The following is a 23,395-nucleotide window of genomic DNA, read 5'->3' as shown; positions in this document are numbered from 1 at the left end:
GTTTTTTTCTACTGTTATTTGAAGCTATAAGCAAATAGCGATTGAGCGTTCAGAAGGGTGCGCCGCCATGTAGGTATGTAAGAGAGCGGTTGCCTTCTTAAAGGCGTTTAATACACGATCTTGACGGGTACTCTTTATTTCTAGACCAAAGAAACGATGAAAACTGAACGAAACATTAACAATTTAATGAAAATTTGCAATATAATGAGTCAGAAGTGTCGGCAAAAACATTAAGGCTTAAAGGCTTAGTTGAAAGCATCAAGGGAATCCTGCCATCGGGGTGTCCCAGGTTGGAAATAACAACAAGATAAATTTCGTTGCCCACATTTCTAGTAATTTACTTCGCGTTCGTTGAGATTTGCGTGATGGAGGAGGCGTCCGAATTTCACGTTTGCCCCATTGCCAGCGAGCATGAGATGATAGTCCCAGCACAGCAGGTCATACATGGGCATCTCGATAAAAATGCCGGTACTCTTCGTATTATGGGTAATTTCCGAGTTAATGATTGAATAACACAACAATATCAATACCTTAACGTTAGTTTTAAAGGTAAAATAGTACAGCTTAAAATTATTTCCAATGTTACTTAAAAAGTGATAATGCTTAAAATATTTGTAAAGAATAGGCGAGTTGATTTTTATTTTATTCTGCTATATTCAACAGCTATTATTGCTGGTAAATTCTACAGAGTACTTGTTTCAATAAATATAATCAGTTACAAGAGCTGATAACAAAACACGTAGGTTTTTAAAACGAAATTTAGTAAACTTAAAAGCTTCAAAATGCTTTCTTTAAAAGCTTTGTTTTTTTTTATAAGTGTGTGCAATTAACATTCCTATATAGAAAAATATTATGATCTATGATCTAAGTGGCTCTTGATTATAACAATTAATCTTTAGTTATTTAATTTGCCTCATTCAGCATAAGTGTCTGATTATAGATAAACAAAATAATTTATATTTAAAGCTTGAAAAAAATTGTATTAAAACAGTGTCTATACGGCTTTGCACATGTGGAACATACCAGTCAGTAACGAAAATGGCTGTTTCACTGTTAATACTGTCCATACTTGTAACATCAGTTCTCAGTCAAAGCTGTAACATTAGAGATACAGACGAGGGAAGTGTCTGCGTCTGCAACGCAAAACACTGTGACACTGTTCCAGATTTGGATGTATCTACTGGAAAATATCAAGTGTATTCTACCAGCAAGGCCAAATTAGGATTCTACAGTACCACCGGATCTTTCGTCGAAAATACTGATGGAGAAGAAAGCTCCATCATTGTTGATCAAGACACAAAGCATCAACATATCATCGGATTTGGTGGGGCTTTCTCAGACTCTTCAGGTATCAACATAAAGGGACTACCAGAAGGGGCTCAAAATAAGTTAATAGAAAGCTATTTTGGTAGTAGCGGTATCGCATATAGTTTGTGCAGGGTTCCCATTGGTGGAACTGACTTTTCAATAAGAGGATATTCTTATGATGATGTGGAGGGGGACGACACGTTGGAACATTTTGCGCTTCAGCAGGATGATTTAGATTATAAGGTACGTTATTCTATTACTTAGATATGATCAACAAGCACACATAGTGACACTTAATTCCAAGACAAAAATACTGCCATTGTATAATAAATGCCTTATATAAATTACATCAATGTTATATATCCTTCAAAACCATGAAATCAACTTGTATTTAATTTTGTAAAGGGTGTTAAAAAAGAGCAAACATTTTTAAAAGTAAAGACTACTTATTCCAAAGCAATTTTTAAAAATTCATGTAAGCATACGCCCGGAAAAGTTTCGTTACCGAAATGGAGCTTTTGTGAAAAGCAACTGTTTTTGTTTATATCTTCCAAACAGTTTTACCAAAGCAATTCAAGTATGAGGTATTACCTAATATTTGATTTGAACATAATGATAAATGAGATAAATTCAGGATGTGGAAGTATTCTTTAAAAAATTATTTTTGTTTATATCTTCAAAGAAATCAATTCAGATTTGGTGCAGAGCAATACCTAATAAGTATACATAATTCGATTATGATGATAATTAAGATAATTCGGGAACGGAGATTAATTTCTGGAAGGGTAGGGTAAATTGAATAAAAAAGGTATTTTTGTGTCTTTTCGGTAAAACCCTTCTTGACGGTTAATTCTCAACACAAAATTTGACTTCCTATTTTTAATAAAACCGGAAAAGTATAAGTATAATCCTATAAATTCAGAGTTAATTCTTTATTGTGCATGTTGTTGATGAATTTATGGATAAAAATATTTTTATTGTTGTACTATGTAAGGAGAAAGTTCCAGTAGATACAATATTACTGATAAAGCAATTTGCACTTTGTTTTATTTGTGTTGTAAAATTATATAATAACACATGTATAGTACCACTGTAACCAGTTAGTGTAGAAATGACACACATTCAATTTACGAGGGTAGTCTGAAAAGTTTCCGACCTAACAAAGATACAAGACATTTTTTCTGATTTTTTTTTTTATTTTTCAACGTAGTCTCCTTGTAACTCTACACACTTCTCCCAGCGATGCTCCCATCTCTGTAACCCGTCCAAATAGTACTCGGCGTTTTTCTCTGCAAAATAATTGTTCACGAAAGTGATTGCCTCTTCATTTGACGAAAATCTCTGTCCTCCGAGCGCAATTTATAGATGAGGGAACAAAAAGAAGTCGCTTGGGGCTAGATCTGGTGAGTAAGGCGGATGGTCAAGCAGTTCAAGCGTGGATTTTCGCCATGGCAACCGCTGAAGTGTCAGACGGTGTCTTGGTGAAACACGATTTTCTTTTTCTGCAAATGTGGCCGTTTTTCCGCAAGTTCTGCCTTCAGCTTGTCAAGTAATGATGCGTAGTATGTCCTGTAATGGTTTTTCTTTTTTGAAGATAATCGATTAAAATAACTCCATGACTATCCCAAAAAACAGTCGCCATCACTTTCCTAGCCGAAAAAACAGTTTTTGCTTTTTTTGGAGACGGTTCCCCCTTTGCAGACCACTGTTTGGACTGTATTTTTGTTTCGGGTGTATAATGGTGTATCCAAGTTTCATCTACAGTAATTATTCGGCGCCAAAACTCGGATTTATTGCGCCTAAACTGCGCCAACAGAGCGTTGGAAATGTTCATTCGAACACGTTTTTGGTCTAACGTGAACAAACGCGGCACCCAACGCGCGGACAGCTTTCTCATGTTTAAATGTTGATTTAATATGTGACAAACACGTTCTTTTGACATGTTCATAACCTCTCTCTCACTTTAATTCGGCGGTCGTCTAGCACCATTTTGTGAACTTTGGCGATGTTTTCGTCGTTTTTGGACGTCCCGAACGTTCATCGTCTCCCAAGCTCTTACGGCAACGTTTAAATTCAGCTGCCCAAAATTTCACTGTGGTAAATGATGGTGCAGAGTCCCCATACACAGAATCCAACTCATCTTTGATTTGCTTAGGCGTATTGTCTTTCAAAAACAAATATTTAATGACAGCTCGATACTCGATTTTGTCCATTTTCATAAAAACACTCACATCACTTCACTCAAACGACTGTTACATAACAACTGCGCGTCCAAAATGGCTGAAACTTTGGTGAGTAACTGTCAACAGATGAACAACGAAATTCACTAGCATTTATTTACGAGTGCTGCCATCTTCATGTTGAGGTCGGAAACTTTTCAGACCACCCTCGTTTGCACGGACGTGCCAATGGTAATGGACTTGGTAGGTCCATACGTTATGGAATGAGCAACTCAGGCAGTAGAAAAATTGTTAAAAAACTCAACTCAACTTTGGAAACTTGTTTAAATAATTCTTGGTGATTCTCGGTTACTTTCTTCTTCTTTTTGTGGTCTAAACTAGGTCGAGACAAAATAATATAATAATAAAAAAAACTGTTATATTTCGTTGATGTTTCATCATAATAACAACAAAGCGTCGACAAGCGAAAAGTGATAGTATACTTTTTTTCTTATATTAACTGACCTAATCCAGAGCAAAATGGTATAGCTAATTTTGAAAAAAAAAAAAATGAGAAAAGCTTGGAGATTCTTTAAGGAACAACTTTCTAACGTCTAACAGTCAATGTGTACCCAATCCATCAGACTGACACAAAATAAACATTATGTTATGTTTTGAGATATCCCCAAAAAAGTCCTAACTTGGCAGCGATACGGATGAGGTAAGGCAGGAGTTATGAGGAATATAATTATTATAACACGCATATTTACGTTAACCAGAATTCACATGCTGTGGTTGATGCTTATAGTTTAAATGTCTGGATTGACATACCGGGATACAGGCTAATATAACCTGTTGTATAACTTAGTCAATTAAATGGTTCTGCACCTTCCACTCATTTCTCTAGACATGTTCGGGAACACCTAACTGAAATTTACGGACGCAGGTGGACCAGATCCATTGATTTGGTCAACCTTGTGGAAACAAAAACATACATACATATTTTTTGCCTAAACTTTAACACCCTGTATTTAGAAAATGAAGCGTATTCGAACATATGACATTATAAGATTTTTTTGGTGTACTCCTTGCATTTGAGATTTTAATCATATAAAAAAAATTATCTTGAGTGCTGATTAAGACGTAATCTCAATTAGTCGTCATTTCAAAATTTCAATGTGTAATTCTTATCACCTTCTAAAAACGTACTTAGATAATTCCTTGTTGTGATTTTTCAATCGTTTGAACGTTAATCAAATTTTGCGCACCTGTGTCAGAATTAATATTATAAGAAAAATATCCATAAATAAGTCTCTAAATTATTTCCCGATATTTTCGGATGGATTAATATAAACTATTTTCTGAAGCGAATCAATCATCCTTTTAGAACGGTATGGCAGATAGGTACTACAATTTTTTTGCGTTATTTTAAAAGTCGTTCGAGATATTGTATTCATACTTTTAATCTAACTATAAATAATGCTGTAAAGTAATGAATTCTAAATTTGTTAGGTAACTAAAATGTCCGTTTTTTAAATTAATATTCCTGGAGGTACTGAATCCGAAATACTAATTTATAAAATCAAAAAAATCTTCTCAACAGTTGACTTTAGACATTTTGTTAAAAAAAGTCCAATATTTCACATTTTGTTACCAAAAGCTGTATAGGAGGCCTAAAAAAAAGTTAATATTTAATAATAATAATATTAAGTTAATAGTTAATAATAATAATATAATAATAATATAACACAAGGTGGCAAAATGAAAACGAAACAGTCATTCAGGAACTGCGTCAAGATTGTAGATAAACGCTCAGACCCGTCGATTTTAGATTAAGGGGGGACATTCATTGTTGATATTTTTGACTCCGCCACTTTCACCCTCTAACAAGGGTAAGCATCACCCCAAAATATTTAAATGGCATGACTTTAAATTTTATAATTCCGCGCAATACTTATTAAGAATTTTGATTTTAAAGTTGAAACTTATGTACAAACAATAATTAGTAACGGTAAAAATGTCAGTCATTCGAGTTAAGTACGCCAGTGGTATAAATTTAGTATTTCTTGCGTTATATTGGTTTTTGGCGATTTGTTATCACTTTCGCAAAAAAAACACTATTGTAAAAAACAGAAATGAATGCTATACACACACAATGAACGTAAAATTAGTGGATTCCAAATTATTTTCTAGTATTATTTGGAAGCGTTGGTTGGTAGTTTATTTAATTGTGTTTTTGAAAATTAAACACTATGGTTTATTCCATTGCGGAAAGGGTAGATATCATTTCGCTTTACTTTATGAACAATAAATATGCGAATAGAACAGCTCAGCTATTTAATGAACAACATCAAGATCGACATGTCAGGAGGAAGTATGTTCTAGAGTTAGTAAAAAAATTTCAAGAGACAGGGAACGTAGCCAATAAAAAACGAGAAATTGAAAAACCTATAGTTAATGAAGCTAGTGAAGTTGCAGTTTTGGGACAAGTTCATCTTGATCCTACATTAAGTACGAGGCAGCTGGCATCTGTGTCTGGGATCAATCGAACTAGCATACAAACCATTTTGAAGAAGAATAAATTCCATCCATACAAAATACATTTAGTCCAGGAACTTCATGAGGATGATTATGACCGCCGTTTGCAATTTTGCGAAATAATGAGTGAGCGAGCAGGGAACGATCCACAGTTCCTTTTTAACATCTGTTTTTCTGATGAATGCAGTTTTTTCTTGAACGGGACGGTAAATCGTCACAATTGCCGCTATTGGTCCGATTCAAACCCAAGAGTTTTTCACGAGGTGCATACACAGCAACCGGAAAAATTAAATGTATGGGCTGGAATTTTCGGTGACCGGCTGGTGGGTCCTTTTTTTCTACCTGGTAATTTGACTGGCCAAATGTATTTGCAATTACTGCAAGACGTTATTGACCCTGCCTTGACTGATATTATTGAAAATGTTCCAGAGTATGATGAAGATCATTTGATTTTTCAGTATTTGGACCAACGCTTTCTACGGAATTGGATTGGCAGAAGAGGCAGCATTGAGTGGCCTCCACGATCACCGGATTTATCGCCCCTTGATTTATTTTTGTGGGAATACTTAAAAAGTAAAATCTATAAACACAACCAGCGTCGTTGGAAGATTTGCGTCAAAGAATCGTCGATGAATACCGTCGAATGCTTCGGAATGTGCGCGAACGTTTCGAACAAAATCTTTATTCTTCTATGGAAGCGGGCGGTCATCAGTTTGAACATTTAATCAATTAAGTAGTAAGTAAGCAACTAAACATAATTTAAAATGTAAATTTTTTCAAAGTATAGGGTGGAATTATAAAATTTAAAGTCTGTTGTAAAGAGAATTGTAAGAGCTTCCAAAGAAATATTACTCAACCCCCAATGCCATTTAAATATTTTGGGGTGATGCTTACCCTTGCTTGGGGGTGATAGTGGCGGAGTCAAAAATACCAGCAAAGAATGTCCCCCTTTAATCTAAAATCGACGGATCTGAGAGTTTTTCTACAATCTTGACGCAGTTCCTGAAAATGTCTCTGTTTCGTTTTCATTTGGCCACCCTGTATATATTTAATGCATAACATTACCTGCTGAGGGCGCCCCATCGCATGATTATTATATTATTTTTCCCACCCAAACATTCTCTCGCTAGAAAATTTGAAACATGGCTGACTAAAACTTTAGAAATTATTAAGGAAAAACCATTTTTTATTTTTCATTTTCAAACCCTGTACCTTTTTCATTATGCGACTTGGGATATAGGTACGTTAGGTTTAATCAACTTATTTTCATCTAAGAAATATTTGGTATAATTTCCGTCCCTTCATTTAAATACACCATGTATATCAACGTCGAGTATTAACTTCGTATGTTCAATTTGAAATATTTTATAAATTAGCATTCACTAACCTCTATATTATTTTGCTCTAGATTCCCTTTATCTTACAAGCAAAGGCGTTGAGAAACAATAACATTAAACTATTTGCCTCTGCCTGGTCTGCGCCTACTTGGATGAAAACGAATAACAATTGGTCTGGCATGGGCAGTCTTAAAGATGAATACTATCAACTTTGGGCCGATTACATTTTGAGGTTTTACGAAGAATACGATAAGCATAACATCTCCTTCTGGGGTATGACTTCGCAGAATGAGCCTAGTGTTGGATTAACAATCCCTTCGAAAGGTAATTCTATGGGCTGGTCGCCCACACAAATGGTAAGTGCCTCCTATGGGAGAATGTATTATCAAAATTCCGAAATAATTAAATATTTATTGTTGCTGTTTAGTGGATAATACTACAGCTCCTTTCTAGTAAAACAAAACCATCGTCTAGTTTATAAAATGAGTTTATATTATTATAAATATCCTTTTTTAATGAATAGTAAGTCATGGCGACATTTATTACAGAAATTTTATAAAAAAAGTTTTTTTTAGAAATATTATTTACTAATTTTCTTGCAAAATGTATTTCGTGACACCCTAAGTTTTGTGAAAGTAGAATATTAAACACGAAATAGTTTTAAAGTGATAGGTAACACAGGTGACAAAACACATTTAATTTTACAATTAAAGTGAATGTTTTTTTGATGAAATGTGGCACAAACCCAATTGAGAGGACGTAAAGTCCAACAGCCTACTCAGATTTTAAATTAAAAGTTTATTATCGCAATCAATGTTGTCAAATAATAATTTTGTAACAAAAATAAGTAAATAATAAATGTGTTATGAAAGAATGAAATCATCATAGAGATAAATGTGATTTAAGCTAAGGTAGATATTATTGTCACGCGTTATCCTGAAACATACTGTAGTTAAGTCACAGAACATGACCTGACAACAATATGTGTCTGTATGAAAAAATAAAATAAAATGAAATGACATAATATGAAATGAAATGAAATAAAATAAAACAAAGTAAATTTTTAAAGGTTATTACTTTTTCACATCACATCACATCATTTCACAACAAAATTTAAGATTTTACAAAAATTACATATTCAAATTGAGATTTATTTATACCCTAAGGATTTATAGGTACATATTGTGGAAACGGAAATATTTTGAATTTACGAGGGTCAAACGATTCTATTACTCTTCAGGATCGAANATAAATGTGATTTAAGCTAAGGTAGATATTATTGTCACGCGTTATCCTGAAACATACTGTAGTTAAGTCACAGAACATGACCTGACAACAATATGTGTCTGTATGAAAAAATAAAATAAAATGAAATGACATAATATGAAATGAAATGAAATAAAATAAATAAATAAATAAATAAATAAATAAATAAATAAATAAAAGTTTGAAAGCAGAAATATGTTATAGGCACAGTTATAACTGTGATATGGTAATAATGTTTCTAATCTTAAATGAGATTTATCTCTATGGTGGTTTATTTGTTTGAAATTTCTATGAAAAACAATATGGTAAGCGCACTTTGAAAAAAAGTTATATTAAGTGCCAGTTTGTATTATGTTTAAAACTATAATTCTCAATTTTTCGTTTATTTACAGTTGCGGCATTTTTACTAGACACGGCATAATAATATTATTTTTTATTTTTTATTAATTATGTATTCGCAACTCTTTAAATATCTTAAATAGTTTTTTTCAATGTTTAAGTCTCTTTTATTAAAGTGACTCGATGCTAATATCAGTATCCAAAAACGCGTACTAAATTTGGTACTGATTTGGAAGGTATTAAGAACAGCGTTATCAACAAGTCATTTTAAAGTTACGATATTGTCAGAATTGTACTAACACTAACCAATTCATATTAACAATAACTATTGCTCACTGATTTGTTGTCTATGTGTCTACTACAATTATAAAAATGGGTAATAATTAAATTTTTAATAATTGCACAGAATTATTGGTTATATTTTTTGTCATTTATTTGACAAATCATAAAAGCCTACCCACAAAGTAAACCAACATTTTTTGACAATCCTACATATTTTTTAATTCTGTAATGGCCCTCCTCATACTTATTTTCAGAATGAATGGATAGGCGCGAATTTGGGACCAACTATAAGAAATTCAGCATTCAGCGATTTAAAAATTATGCTACATGATGACAACAGGCAGTTGTTAACTAATCTATCATTGGTAAGATCTATCTTTCGTTAATGTACAAGAAAAAAAACGCTTTAAATAGTATGGCCAGAATCTGCTTATTTATTGTTTAAAAAATGTGTTTTAATAGTATCGAGGAAGATTTGGTACGGTACAAAACAATTACCTTTTCTTATTCCTATTTGCAAAAATTTTAAAGAAATTTGCGAAGTGTTATTAAAAAACTTTGAGCTTTCAGCATTAATCATAGCAGAAAATAATAACTAAAAACGGCAATTGGATATAAGAGTTATAATTAAATTAATTTTTGTATTTGAAAATTAAAAAGATTTGTCTTTGCAACTCACAGATTTGAGCAAGATGGTTTTAAAAAATCATGGCACCACTGGTACAAAAAGGAAGCAATTTTTCAGTAATCTTCTAATTTGAAAAGTATGAGGCACAAGGACGATATTTTTAAACCCCTAAAGTCATTTAGATAATTGCAGATTTATCTAAGAGCATCATCGTTTAAAATTGTTAATTGTTATCAAACCGATAAAAGACCAAAATAAGATTTATATTTCACAAATAACGTAATTACATTTTCTTTTCAGTCCTTAATATTTCATGTCTACGTCACTGGTTTATGTTTTTTTAGGTTCAATTTCATTTTATTTCTGCACTGTGTGCTCAAAAAGGGGAACTTAATAAATATAACGCCACAGGTTTCTAATAAATATTTTCTGAAATTTTAAATATATACTTCTCTTTAATACGTTCTGTTTTTGATTAACGAGTTCGACTTTAACACAATATATTTTGTGCATACATTCTTAGTAAATTCTTATACCTATGTTCTGAAAGTTCTGCTTACCCTTTGGTGTTTCTATGATACCCAAAATACTTTCTACGCGCACGTGAGATTTACACCCGTTGCACACATGCCGGAACCGGCTAACCGGATCCGGTTACCGGGCAGCAAGGTGTACAGAGTCTTATGGCAGCTTTCACACGTGACAGAAGGAGCTATCCGGCGAACGGCTTCCGGGTTGTAGCCGGTCGCCACCACTGCCAGCCCGGCTGCCGTGTACCGGCTAACCGGCGACCGAAGTGGTAGTAGTGCATAGTTTTGTATTGACGCTTTCACACTTACCGGGCGATTGCCGGATTCAATCGTCCGATCTATCTCTTGTTGTGACAAAAATGCAACTGAGACTAATATCGGCCAAACCGGTTTGAAAATTATATTAGGTGTGGCTAAGCCTCGTCGTAATAAAAAAGTTTTGTCCCAATAGACAGGTCTGCCAGTTCAAGCAGTGATATAAAGAATGTTATATCTACTTCTAGCGAACAAACATTCGACAAATCTCAGTTCGCACTTGCTAGTTAATCATTTTTTTTTTCATATCTGTGTATAAGGGAATTGTTAATCTTTGTTGAGAGTATACCTATTAAATTTTACTTTTTGGTTTGTGTTAAAACAAATTGTTGACTTCAATATTAGTATTGCTAATTAAAGTGTATTTCATTTTAGCTGCTAGAAAATGAAAAAACAATGAGTTATGCTGACGGAGCTGCAGTTCATTGGTACGCAAATATAATAACACCACCTTCTAGTTTGCAGACTTTGAACATTGATAAGGAGGACTGGTTCTTCATATCCTCAGAAGCATGTAATGGTAACTAAGTGTTTTTATACGATACCTTTATTAAATATCTTTAATATAAGACATTATAACTTAGGAAGATATTAAGAAATTAAATTAAGAAGTCGTTCATTTCCTTCGCAGGATTTCTAGCTATTATGGACTTGGATAAAGCTGTGAGGAAAGGTAGCTGGTCCAGAGGGGAAAGCTATACTAACGATATATTGGATGTAAGTAACTGAAGAAAAATAGCATTAAAATATAAATTTGCAGAAAATGTAGCAAAACTACTACTTTTTTGTAAATGCAAATTCTCTAGCGTTTCTGAATTTTTAACTAACACATCTAAAACTGGAGATATTACTGACATTATTACCACACGACTCGACTAACCCAATAAGAATTCGTGTTCTTGCCAGGCCACGTGATTCCTCCTACGTATTTTCGCAGGTGTAGGTAATATTCACAAACTTAAAATAAGACTAGAAAGTTGCAAAACAGATTTGCTCGTTATTTAAATTTTAAAATACGTGGTCTATAAAATGTTCCAGAAATTACAAAGCAATATACTTCAAGTATCACATTAGAGATTCGTAGATTTCATGAAGACTATTCAAGTCACTTTACAACTTGATCGATTGTCCTAAACTTGCATCTTTGTTAAACTTTCACCTTCTACCTATAAATAGCAACAGTAGTAATTCGCTCCACATCATTTTTTATAGAATCAATTTAGGTATGAATAGCTCTATTATTGACAACATCAGTATCGTTGAACTCTTTTAAATATTTCGACGAACATTTTTTACAGTTATAATTAATTGTACGTTGTTACTTTTGACTGTGGCTACCGTTCCCTGTTTCGTTTCTTTCTAACGTTCAGTATTTTATTCTTTCTTATTTATTCAGCTATTATTATTAGACATCGGAATCTTTGTGGAGACAATCAAATTAATTAACAGTAGTAATCTGTATTATGAATGTAAGCGGGAATACGAGTGGTAGTAGCAGAAATAGGCTAAATCTGTAGTCAAGTCATGTGCCGCTCTATGTTCACAATACATAATGCTACTGACTGCCATAAAGACACATACTACAATACACTCGACCAAGCAATGCGTCAAACTTACGCACAAAAGACAATGAAGTGCACGGCCAACAAAAAACCTGCTAGGCCGACAGGGCAGGCATTAGGTGTCGCTAGATGCGTATTGAATAAATTCATCGATGCGAAGCTTCAGATCGTAGAAGCTTCAGATGATATTGTACAATGACAAAGATAGTGAGATTACTATAATGTGAAGTTGTTGATGCTTCGTCACCATTAGTAAAAATAAATACAAACTTCGACTATTTCAGATATGCGCCTGTAACCTCGGTAATTGTTGAACGGCCATTTTCGTTTTTAAAATGAGTATATACCGCGGAATACAATACTTAGGGCAACTGTTAATTATTTTCTACAATCGCTTTCCTTATGAATAAGAAATTATTATTTTGTTAACATTCACAGGTACTTATTATTAAGTACGATAACAATATATTTTTTATGGTAAGTTGCATGTGAAGCGTTTAGTATAGAAAAATAGACACTGTCCTTTTTTATTCATACTATTATGCAAATACTTACATATTTTATCACAATGTAAAGAGTACAGTTATAAGAAGGCAATGGCTGTGTCATTTTTGGTTTCAATAAAATTACATAAAACGCGGCCTACAGCCAACCCCGTACCACGTTGCAGCTGCTTTTCCAATTCCAAAGTCTAGTTATCATGCATGTGGTAGATTAGGTTATTATTTTCTTTCCCATGATTATTAAATAAAAATAGTTTTGATATAATTTTAGCAAAACATTCTTATTAGTCGATTTTTGTAAGTGAAGATACCCAGCCCCTTCTGCCACATTGTCTTTACTTTTGGGAATAGCTTAATGTTCTCTAAAAATGTTACAATTTCATTTTTATTCAGAATCTGGAGCAAGGCGCAGGTGGTTGGGTGGACTGGAACATGGTCCTGAATGAAAAAGGTGGCCCCACCTATATCGACAACTATGTCGATTCTCCAATTATAGTCAACGCAACCTTGCAGGAGTTTTACAAACAGCCAATGTTCTACGCTCTGGGACATTTCTCAAAGTTTGCAGTTCCCGACTCCGTTAGATTGGAAACCACTGTGGAGGAGTTGGACAATGTGAGAGCAATGGCATTCTTGAGACCAGACAATTTAATAGCATTAATTATATCTAACAGGTGAGCTTGAAGGTCTGCTATCTGATATGCTCTATATTATATAGGATATTACAGAACAGTAATACTAAACTATAAGCTATTCGGGAGAAATTTACATAAATTTTAGGTGTCTTTTTGAAGACGCAGGTTATTGATTTATAATTAAAAAATATTTCTATTTCGTAACTCATTTGTTTCATAAAATTATTAGTTAACTTTTAGTTAAAAAAATGAATAGTTGAATTGCAGCTATTTCAATATTGTAAATTTGAAAAAGCCGACAGAATCAAATATCTTGGAAAATTCACGAGAAGATGGTTTTAGATTTTAACTAAAAATCGGATTAAAATATATTATAACTAAACCTAGTCATATAAAAATTGTCATCGGTATATTATATAAATTAAGTAAATTTTCGGTTTGTTTGCTGCATCCGCAAATGCAAATTTTGACTCTTTCAATGAAAAAAAAATAAATAAAATATGTTGAAACAGTCTGTTTTCACAATTTAAACAAACCGTATATTGTTTGCTAATAACAATAAAAAAAATATTAAAAACATTTAAATTAGAATGCTAGTTTGTATTTTAGACGTTACGCGGAAACATATTTGAATCACATCACGTATATAAAGTAGTTGCATTAACTCAAATGAATGGAAATTTTATAAGATTGAAATAAAAAACAAAAGAAATCAAGGTTTACTCTAAAGAGTAATTAATACAAACCATGGACATGTGCAAAAAATAGGGGAATATATTAAACCATATGCGAACATTCTTTAAAATATATACGTCGTTTCTTAAACTGCTTCTAATGATGCGGTCACATATGCCAGAAATATATATTTATCAGTCCCATGTCTTATCGTGTAGATGGTGTATATATATTAGAAACCATGTTTTCAGACAAACGGAACAACATCTGGACTATTCGATATGCAATTGTTCGCTGAGGGGATGGTAAATTTAAACCCATCAAAGGAAACGAATTTATCTGAATGTACGAACACCATTCAACACCTCAAGCAACTTCCACCGTATACTGCTTCCTTTATAAAAAAGTCAAAAATGTGCACATGTGGAAATTTAATAGATATATAACCATACCACGTGTAAATTGTTTAGGAGAATTTTTGGGGATATATAGTCATGTCATTTGTCATATTTACACATCTGTGCATCATGTGTGATACAACTCGGAGCTATAGATTTTGTCATAATAACCTGCAAATATTTCAAACAAAAATATATATTTTTTGAAATAGTATTAAAATCTTTCACGTAATTCACTTGGAATTTTTAATAAAGATACAAGTAAATTGATTACACCAATTAAATTCATTATAGCTGATCATTTCAGACTAACAAGTTGCAAAGTTGTTTGGAAACTAATCTAATAGATTAATAAAACCCTAAGATATAATAGTATTTTGGAACAAAGGTTGTGTTATTCCCAATACGTTATTTAGGGACAGCTGTGAATATTAGCACTAAGTACGAAAAATATTTATAAAAAAATACTTACAGAGACGACTGAATGAAAATGCTGTGGACAGGTAAAAATTAATTATTATCAAAACGCCAGCAACGAAATTTGAAAAGATTTTGGTTGTGTTTTGAGTGCTACTAAACCAGATTTTGTTTTATTATTTTTATTTTAACTTTCATTTTAAATACTTTCCACTACACCTACAAAATTTCACCATTACGACTATTACTTCAGTAAATTTAAATTATGGTCCACAGTTTGGATAAAAACTTACCTAATGTTTATTTTGACTATGTTAAAATAATTTGTTAACTTGTGCGCTAAGCAAATTAAAGTGTCTGAAAAATTACACCAAACTATGAATATCAATTAATTTTTAAAAAGTTTTCTGCGAATATAGATTTAAAATCACATGGTAAAAAATTGCAAAGTGATAAAATCGAACTGTAAATANAGTATATAATTACCTTTAATTACATGATGTACGAAAAAGTATAATAGTACTGTGCCGTCAAGTAATATATATATATATATATTTTAAATAACTCTATAATGGCTATTCCGATCTAATGATACTCGAGACAGATCTATAGATTATAGATTTCAATAATCTCATATCAGAAGCATTTGCATTTTTATGTGTTGAATCCGAAAATCAGAAGTATACTGGGTTGTTTTAAATCTGTAATAGCATTTTTGATTTTCAAAATCGCTATTATTAAATTATCAATAAAAATGTACCCTTTTATTCTATTTGCACACTCGAGGCCTTGTTGCGGATGGTCAGACGATCCTCGGCATCGTTGGCCTGTTCTCAGACCTACAGTTCATATGGAATACGGTTTTGGGACTCTTGGTCAAGAATGAGACTGAAAAAGAGAAGAGAGAAGCGTGATCTGTGCTAGCTTCTCCATATGTTTGTCAGAAATCGACATTTAGGATGCCAAACTTTTTAGATCGTTCCTCGTAGCACTGGGTGATTTTTTGAAATAAGGATTTTTGATATTATTTTTAAATTTTTCCTTAAGCATTGATTTCAATTACACGAAAGATTTGTGTAACGGATAAGTTGTACGCAGGTGAATTTTTTTCTGAAAATTGCTACACTGACCAGAAAAGTATTAAATAATACTTAAATTAATTATGACGTAATGGAACAGCATTTGGCTGTTAGACTCCCTTGAGTCTATATAAAATTAATGCAACTGATATTTTACAGACCAGTGTCGAGTTTCATTTGAATCCGAGGAACCGTATTCGAGTTATTTAAAAAATGTATATTTGACAGTTATGTATCATTTTGTAACATTTGTGTTGAGTATTTTCGAACTAATGACCAAAGGAAACTTTTTGCATAAGGTACAATTTCTCACTTTTTGGATTAGCTTGCCAGCATATTTTGGAAACACCCTGTTTAAAATTACAAATTTATCGTTTTTGTTATAGTGGCAACGAGAAGACTAGTGTCCGCATACAGAATAGCCAGGGACAGACCGCTGCCATACAAATAGAAGCTAACTCTATCAACACAGTGTTGTACAGTTAGATGGTAGTAATTGAAATGTAACAAGTGTAATAAGTGCAATACTACAAAAAATAATAATGCAACGAAAGTAAATATTTAAAAGAGTAAAATGTGTTTTTTTTACTTAATCATCCCACCTTTATTTCTTTGACTCGATAAATATTGTTTTTAAAACGAACAAAATATTATCCAGCAAATATATTTTAGTCTGGCGCTCCATTATTTATTATTCTTTATATCATTTGTTTAATTCACTGTTTTCATCCCATTTAATTCGTTAAACATACTAAGATATAAAATAGCTAATAACACAGCCACACAAAAAAAGAAAAGTAGTCTGTACTTTTCATGCGACATATGTTCTCTGTAGTATTTTTGCCTCCTGTTCACGAATCCGGTGTTAGAATTGAGCTATCACATCACAGGAATTTCCTAACCTCAAAAAACTGGTAAAAAATTTCATGAAAAAGTGCTAAGAAAAGTACAAAAATTTGTTTTTCTATATTCAAATGTTCATTTATATAGTTAAGACCCCGCCCAACGTGAATCCGCGGACAGCATTAATGGTTCTTTTTCTAACCTCAAAAAAAACGGGTCAATTAAAGTCAGATATCACGAATTTTCAAACAATACTAGATTCGCGCGAAATTTGGTATACGGAAGTTTTGTGGGCCGCTGATTACGGATCCGAGATCAATTTTGCAAAATTTAAGATGGCGGATCCAAGATGGCCGTCCAAATTTTCAAAAAATAACAGAATTGCAGCAAATTTGGTATACAAGGGTTTTCGGGGTCGCTGACTACGGATCCGAGGTCAATTTCGAAAAATTCAAGATGGCGGATACAAAATGGCCGACCAAATTTCAAATAATAACGGAACCGCAGCATATTTGGTATACGGGGGTTTTCGGGGTCGCTAATTCCGTATTCGAGGTCAGAATTGCCAAACTAATTTTGTAATATTTTACTTTATAACCTGAGTAGGTACCCAATCATGTGTTAATCTACTTTTTTCGGCTATATCTCGTTATTTTTTCTGTAAAAGATCTAATCACGGGTTGAATTTTGTAAATCTGATCTCGGATTCGCGATAAGTGACCTCGAAAACCCTCGTATGCCAAATTTGGGCGCGAATGTCTCATTTTTTGAAAATTTGGACCACCGCCATCTTGAATCTTGCAAAATTGACCTCGAATTCGTGATCAGCGACCCCGAAAACCCCTTATACCAAATTTGATGCGAATCTGTTATTTTTTTGAAAATTTGGTCGGCCATCTTGGATCCGCCATCTCGAATTTTGCAAAATTGACCTCGGATCCGTGATCAGCGACCCCGAAAGCCCCCGTACACCAAATTTGGCGCGAATTTGTTATTTTTTGAAGATTCGTGATATCTGACCTTAATTGACCCGTTTTTTTTGAGGTTAGAAAAAGAACCATCTACTGGATAAAGTGCTTGACTTTTTGGACATATATCCTAGACTTTGTTGTTTCAAAGCTGCCAATAACTTTAATATTTAAAGTAGTACGCAACATTGAGTAAATGGACCAAAGGGTTGACGGCTTTTTGATTTTGGTAATTTCGCTAAAATATATCAACACGATAGTTTCAGAAACAGTTTTCTGAATACCTTTTTGCGAACACCAACTCTTAAAAACATCATAAACTTTAACGTGCTTTGCACCACTCTTCTTAGGTAACAAATATTTTTCCAAACATTCGGTGGCTTCTCTCAGTTGAGAAGGAGTACAAATAACTTCTTCTGAATCGCTCATTGTCTTCGAAAACACATTTTTGATAACAATCTATGAAAAATGCAACTAATTTGAGTTTGTATGTGTGACTTTTTTTAGTGCCATAGTAACCATTACAAAATGCCAACTTGCATTTAAAAGGTATGGTTATAAATAAAATATTATACAAACCTCGGTGAAAAGTTTCATTCTTGTCTTGAGAAATGATTTACCACAGCGCTACGCCCTTTTTTCTCGACATGAATGAAACACTTTCCATGTCGATGTGTAATATACTATTTTTCACTTTTTTTTACTGCCCATGAAAATCTAGACAACCTATCGGAATGTTAGTTATTTTATGTTGTGGGCAATTAAATTACCTACAATTTAAGGTACCTAAAGTCATAGGTCGTCTAGATTTTCATGGGCAGTAAAAAAGTGAAAAACATGTAATCTTGCCATTATCTGTAATTTGCCAACTTAGCGCCACTTCTTTCGAGTCACTTTTCTGATATTATCATTCTACATACCCTTTGCCGTCATAAAGTGTAATAAAGTACCCACTAATATTTTTTTACGTTCAAACTCTAATTCGACTGGACTATAAGTAAAAGAGGCATATTTGTTGCCTATTATTTATAAAACAAATGAACGGATTATAATGAAATATCTATTTTTAACTTACGTTACTTACGATAAATTAAATATCAAAAAACAAAATTAGATACATTCTTAAATAAAGAGTAAGCTATTTGACTATTCTAAAAACTCATCAATTCGCTGATTTATTCAAATATCTTAAAATTCTTTTACATCTAATTGCGACTCACGCTAAGAGCAAAAAAACATATTCTTACTTTAATTTACTAAAAGTTTTTCATTGTTCTTGCAAAAAAGTTATAAAATAATTATTTCTAACAAAATCCTTTAAGTTAGTGGATTAGCTAATTAAATTCCCTTTAAAATGTTTTTTTTCGATACGTTGAAAATTCATTGAGTAATCGCCGGCATAAACTCGGAAAATTTAAAAATTTTCATTTCGAGAAAAATGAGTTTGAAGTTTGCGGTAAACAAAAATTGCGATTTTTTTATACACACTGCTATTTAAGTATTCACTTTTCGCCTAATCAGCTTGGCCTGCACCGTAAAGGAGACCTTCTTCATGTTCAAATTGTTGTGATTCGGCAGCAGCTCTAATTTTTTTCTAATCGACCTACTTTATCCTGATTGCCGGTTTTATCGTGATGTCTTAACAAATTCGCAAAACAGGTTACTTAATAAGTGATAATGCTTAAAAAATAATTGCAAAGAATAGGCGAGTAGATTTTTATTTTATTCTACTATATTCATAGAATATTGCTAGTAAATTCGATGCTATAGAGAGAGTACTTCTTTCAACCAATATAAACAGTTACAAGAGCTAAAAACAAAAAACATAGATTTTTTAAAAAGATATCTAGTAATATTCCATTTCTTTAAAAGTTTTTGTATTTTTTTTATAAGTATGTGCAATTAACATTTATTCATTCATTCCTATGTAAAAAAATAGTACTTATGATCTCTTTGTAGTGGCTCTTGATTCTAACAATTAATCGTTAGTCATTTAATTTGCGTCATTCAGCATAAGTGTCTGATTATCGATAAACAAATTAATTTACATTTAAAGCTTGAAAAAATTGTATTAAAACAGTGTCTTTACGGTTTTGCCAATGTGTACTTGTGGAACATACCAGTCAGTAACGAAAATGGCTGTTTCACTGTTAATACTGTCCATACTTGTAACATCAGTTCTCAGTCAAAGCTGTAACATTAGAGAAACAGACGAGGGAAGTGTGTGCGTCTGCAATGCAAAATACTGTGACACCGTTCCAGATCTGGATGTATCTACTGGAAAATATCAAGTGTATTCTACCAGCAAGGCCAAATTAGGATTCTACAGTACCACCGGAGCTTTCGTCGAAAATATTGAAGGAGAAGAAAGCTCCATCAATGTTGATCAAGATACAAAACATCAAAGTATCATCGGATTTGGTGGGGCTTTCACAGACTCTACAGGTATGAACATAAAGCTACTACCAGAAGGGGCTCAAAAAAATTTAATCGAAAGCTATTTTGGTAGTAGCGGTATCGCGTATAGTTTGTGTAGGGTTCCCATTGGTGGAACAGATTTTTCAACAAGAGGATATTCTTATGATGATGTTGAGGGGGACGACACGTTGGAACATTTTGCGCTTCAAGATGATGATTTCGATTTTAAGGTAAATAATACTATTAGTTGAATATGATCAGCAACTACACATAGTGACACTTATTTCCAAGACAAAAATACTGCCTTTGTATCGTAAATGCCTTATATAAATTACATCAATGTTATATATCCTTTAAAACCATGAAATCAAACATTTCACTTTCCAACATCAAATTGTATTGAATTTTATCAAGGGTGTTAAAAAAAGAGTAAAACATTTTAAAAGTTAAGACTACTTATTCCAAAGCAATTTTTAAAAATTCATGTAAACATACGCTCGGAAAAGTTTCGTTACCGAAATAAAGTGTTACAGCTTTCGTGAAAAAAAAAAAAAAAATGTTTATATCTTCCAAACGGTATGACCAAATCAATTCAATTTTGGTTTAAGGTATTACCTAATATTTGATTTCAACATGGTGATGATAAATGAGATAAATTCAGGATGTCGAAGTTTTTTTTAAAAAACTGTTTTTCTCTCCCTAAGGAGTTGACCAAATCAATTTAGATTACTTAATTACGCTGCATAATTTGAATATGGTGATGACAATTAAGATAATTTAGAAGCGGAGAATATTTCTGAAAGGGTATGGTAAATAACGTAAAATAGGTATTTTTGTCTATTTTCGATGGGATACACCGTTTTCAAAAAAATAATAATAAAATCCTTCTTGACTGTATACACATGACCCAAATTTGACTTCCTCTTTTTTAATAAAACTGGAAAAGCAGTGTAATTCTATAAATTCAGAGTTAATTCTTTATTGTGCATGTTGTTCATGAATTTATGAATATAAATATTTTTATTATTCTATTATGTAAGGAGAAAGTTCAAGTAGGTACACAATTACTGATAAAGCACTTTGCACTTTGATTTTTATTGTTTTATTGTGTTGTAAAGTTATTTAATGATACATGTATAGTACCATTGTAACCGGGCAGAAATGTCAAACATTCAATTTATTTACGGACGTGCCAATGGCAATGGACTTGAATCTCGATTTTTATTCTTAGGCTTATCATAACTTAGGCTAATTCACCTATATCCGAAATCGCTTTGTTTGGCCGCTAGGTGGTCTCAAAGTTCGTGAAAATGTTTTGAATGTTATAAATAACTCAAACGTATTATTCGATTTTGATTATTTTGGGGTTGTGAACTTTTGCTTTCAATCTACACATTTTGGTGTTAAACATAGTCTTTTTTAAAACTTACTACTCCTACAAAATTGATGTATGTTGAGAATATCCATTCATTACTTTTTCTCTTTAGAACAATAGCGACAACTATTGTTTATTTGATAGGTCATATCATTTGGAAATTTTGGGGCCTCTTGTAAAATTTGGATTAAATGAACAGTTTGGGTACAAAAAATATTTTTTATATGAATACATTATGTTGCCACCCATACTACAATACTTAACAAACTGCCAGTAGGCTCGGATTTTGTAGGTTGACAGTAATTTCAGTTTGATCTTTAAATCATTGTAACTGCCAATTCTGTTTTACTAGAAGCGGTATAATAAATATTCAATGAACATGTGTATGCTCAAGAAAATCCACATGCTATTAAAGTGAAATATTATCAACATGAATTTCGCAAAAATGTTTAGTCTGGGATCATTGATAGCATTATTATTGGATCTGTTATTCTACTCAATAAACTGAATGGGGAAATTTATTTAGAATTTTTGTAAAACCCGAGTTTTTGAAAGATATGCCGTTATTAATCAGAGCTAACATGTGGATTATGCATGAGGCTCTCCTTCACTGTAAATGTCCGGCAGTATCTCAACCAAAGATTCCCTCGTCGATGGATTGGTAAAGAGATAATGTTTTTGTTAAGTGGCCTGTAAGTTCACCAGACTTAACACCTTGCGACTGTTATCTTTGGGGCACTCTGAAGACAACAGTGCATGATTCCACATCTAACGCAGAAGAAGAGTTGTGGAGGCATATCCAAAATACTATATAATGTTTTAAAAAATAGCCCTTGCAAAGGATGTCATTTAACTTTGTTCGCCGAATTAACCTTTGTTGCAGAAACAATGGTTGTCATTTTTTATAATAAGTTATACTAAATTGAATAACATGCACTTTGTTACTTTTATCTCGAGCATTTTTTATTCTATTTGATTGTTTTTACGAATTATTTCAATAAAATTTGGCATTGTAAATAACTCTTAATTCATTATAAGTATGTATTCATATAGTCCAATTAACTAAGCCTTTAAATCGAAATTTTGCCAACTTGGCTGAATTTTTGATATGAGTTAGTTTAAGGTATATTATAACAATAAGTGAGAGTAATTTTTTGTTCAACCCCCGGCCAAGGGTGGAAAAAGATAAAACAAAGGGCTTTTTCAAGATAACTCAAAAAGGGTAAGAGCTAGAAAAAAAAGTTTTTCATGAAAGTTGTAAAGCAGACAATTCTACATAAAAATGGTCTCTTAGCTTTTTCTTGTACTATTAAAATTAACAGAGTTAGGGAGGCTAGAAGTTAAGGGAAGATTTCAGAAATTTAATTTTGTTAAATCATTAAAATTAACGATTAAAAATTTGATTTTTTGTTATAACTTTCTTATTAAAAATTAAAAAATATATCTATTTCTCTGAAAAGAAAAGTTACATATTTTAGAGCAGATTGAAAAAAAAAATTACAAAATTCAATCATTTTTCTGTTTGTTATGATTTTTTTTAAATTTCTGAAATCTTCCCTTAACTTCTAGCCTCCCTAACTCTGTTAATTGTAATAGTACAAGAAAAAGTTAAGAGGCCATTTTTATGTAGAATTGTCTGCTTTACAACTTTCATGAAAAACTTTTTTTTCTAGCTCTTACCCTTTTTGAGTTATCTTGAAAAAGCCCTTTGTTTTATCTTTTTCCACCCTTGGCCGGGGGTTGAACAAAAAATTACTCTCACTTAATGTTAAAATATACCTTAAACTAACTCATATCAAAAATTCAGCCAAGTTGACAAA

The 23,395-nt window shown here is 32.4% G+C and overlaps 2 protein-coding genes across 4 annotated transcripts in view; both read left to right on the top strand.

Moving 5' to 3' along the window:
• The window catches only part of LOC108910804 (putative glucosylceramidase 3), a gene marked incomplete in the record, with an annotated part of 32,313 nt that extends 18,841 nt beyond the window's left edge, over nucleotides 1-13,472 (top strand). The window contains 5 exon segments of the mRNA XM_023455622.1: nucleotides 7,530-7,698; nucleotides 9,484-9,594; nucleotides 11,078-11,222; nucleotides 11,334-11,419; nucleotides 13,161-13,472. Of these exon segments, the coding sequence (XP_023311390.1) occupies nucleotides 7,530-7,698; nucleotides 9,484-9,594; nucleotides 11,078-11,222; nucleotides 11,334-11,419; nucleotides 13,161-13,445 (796 nt within the window).
• The window catches only part of LOC111691997 (putative glucosylceramidase 3), a 48,038-nt gene continuing 25,643 nt past the window's right edge, over nucleotides 1,001-23,395 (top strand). For 2 of the 3 annotated variants that reach the window (XM_023455619.1, XM_023455617.1), the window contains exon 1: nucleotides 19,881-20,430. In XM_023455619.1, coding sequence (XP_023311387.1) covers nucleotides 19,882-20,430 — 549 coding nt within the window. In that variant the 5' untranslated portion in view covers nucleotide 19,881. Of the gene's footprint in view, nucleotides 1,020-19,880; nucleotides 20,431-23,395 lie in introns of those variants that run through there. The other variant, XM_023455618.1, reaches the window with a different exon arrangement.

The sequence above is a fragment of the Anoplophora glabripennis genome, unplaced genomic scaffold (genome assembly GCF_000390285.2).
Source record: "Anoplophora glabripennis isolate ALB-LARVAE unplaced genomic scaffold, Agla_2.0 scaffold747, whole genome shotgun sequence".
Lineage (NCBI taxonomy): Eukaryota > Metazoa > Arthropoda > Insecta > Coleoptera > Cerambycidae > Anoplophora > Anoplophora glabripennis.
This window is presented reverse-complemented; position numbering and strand designations above follow the sequence as displayed.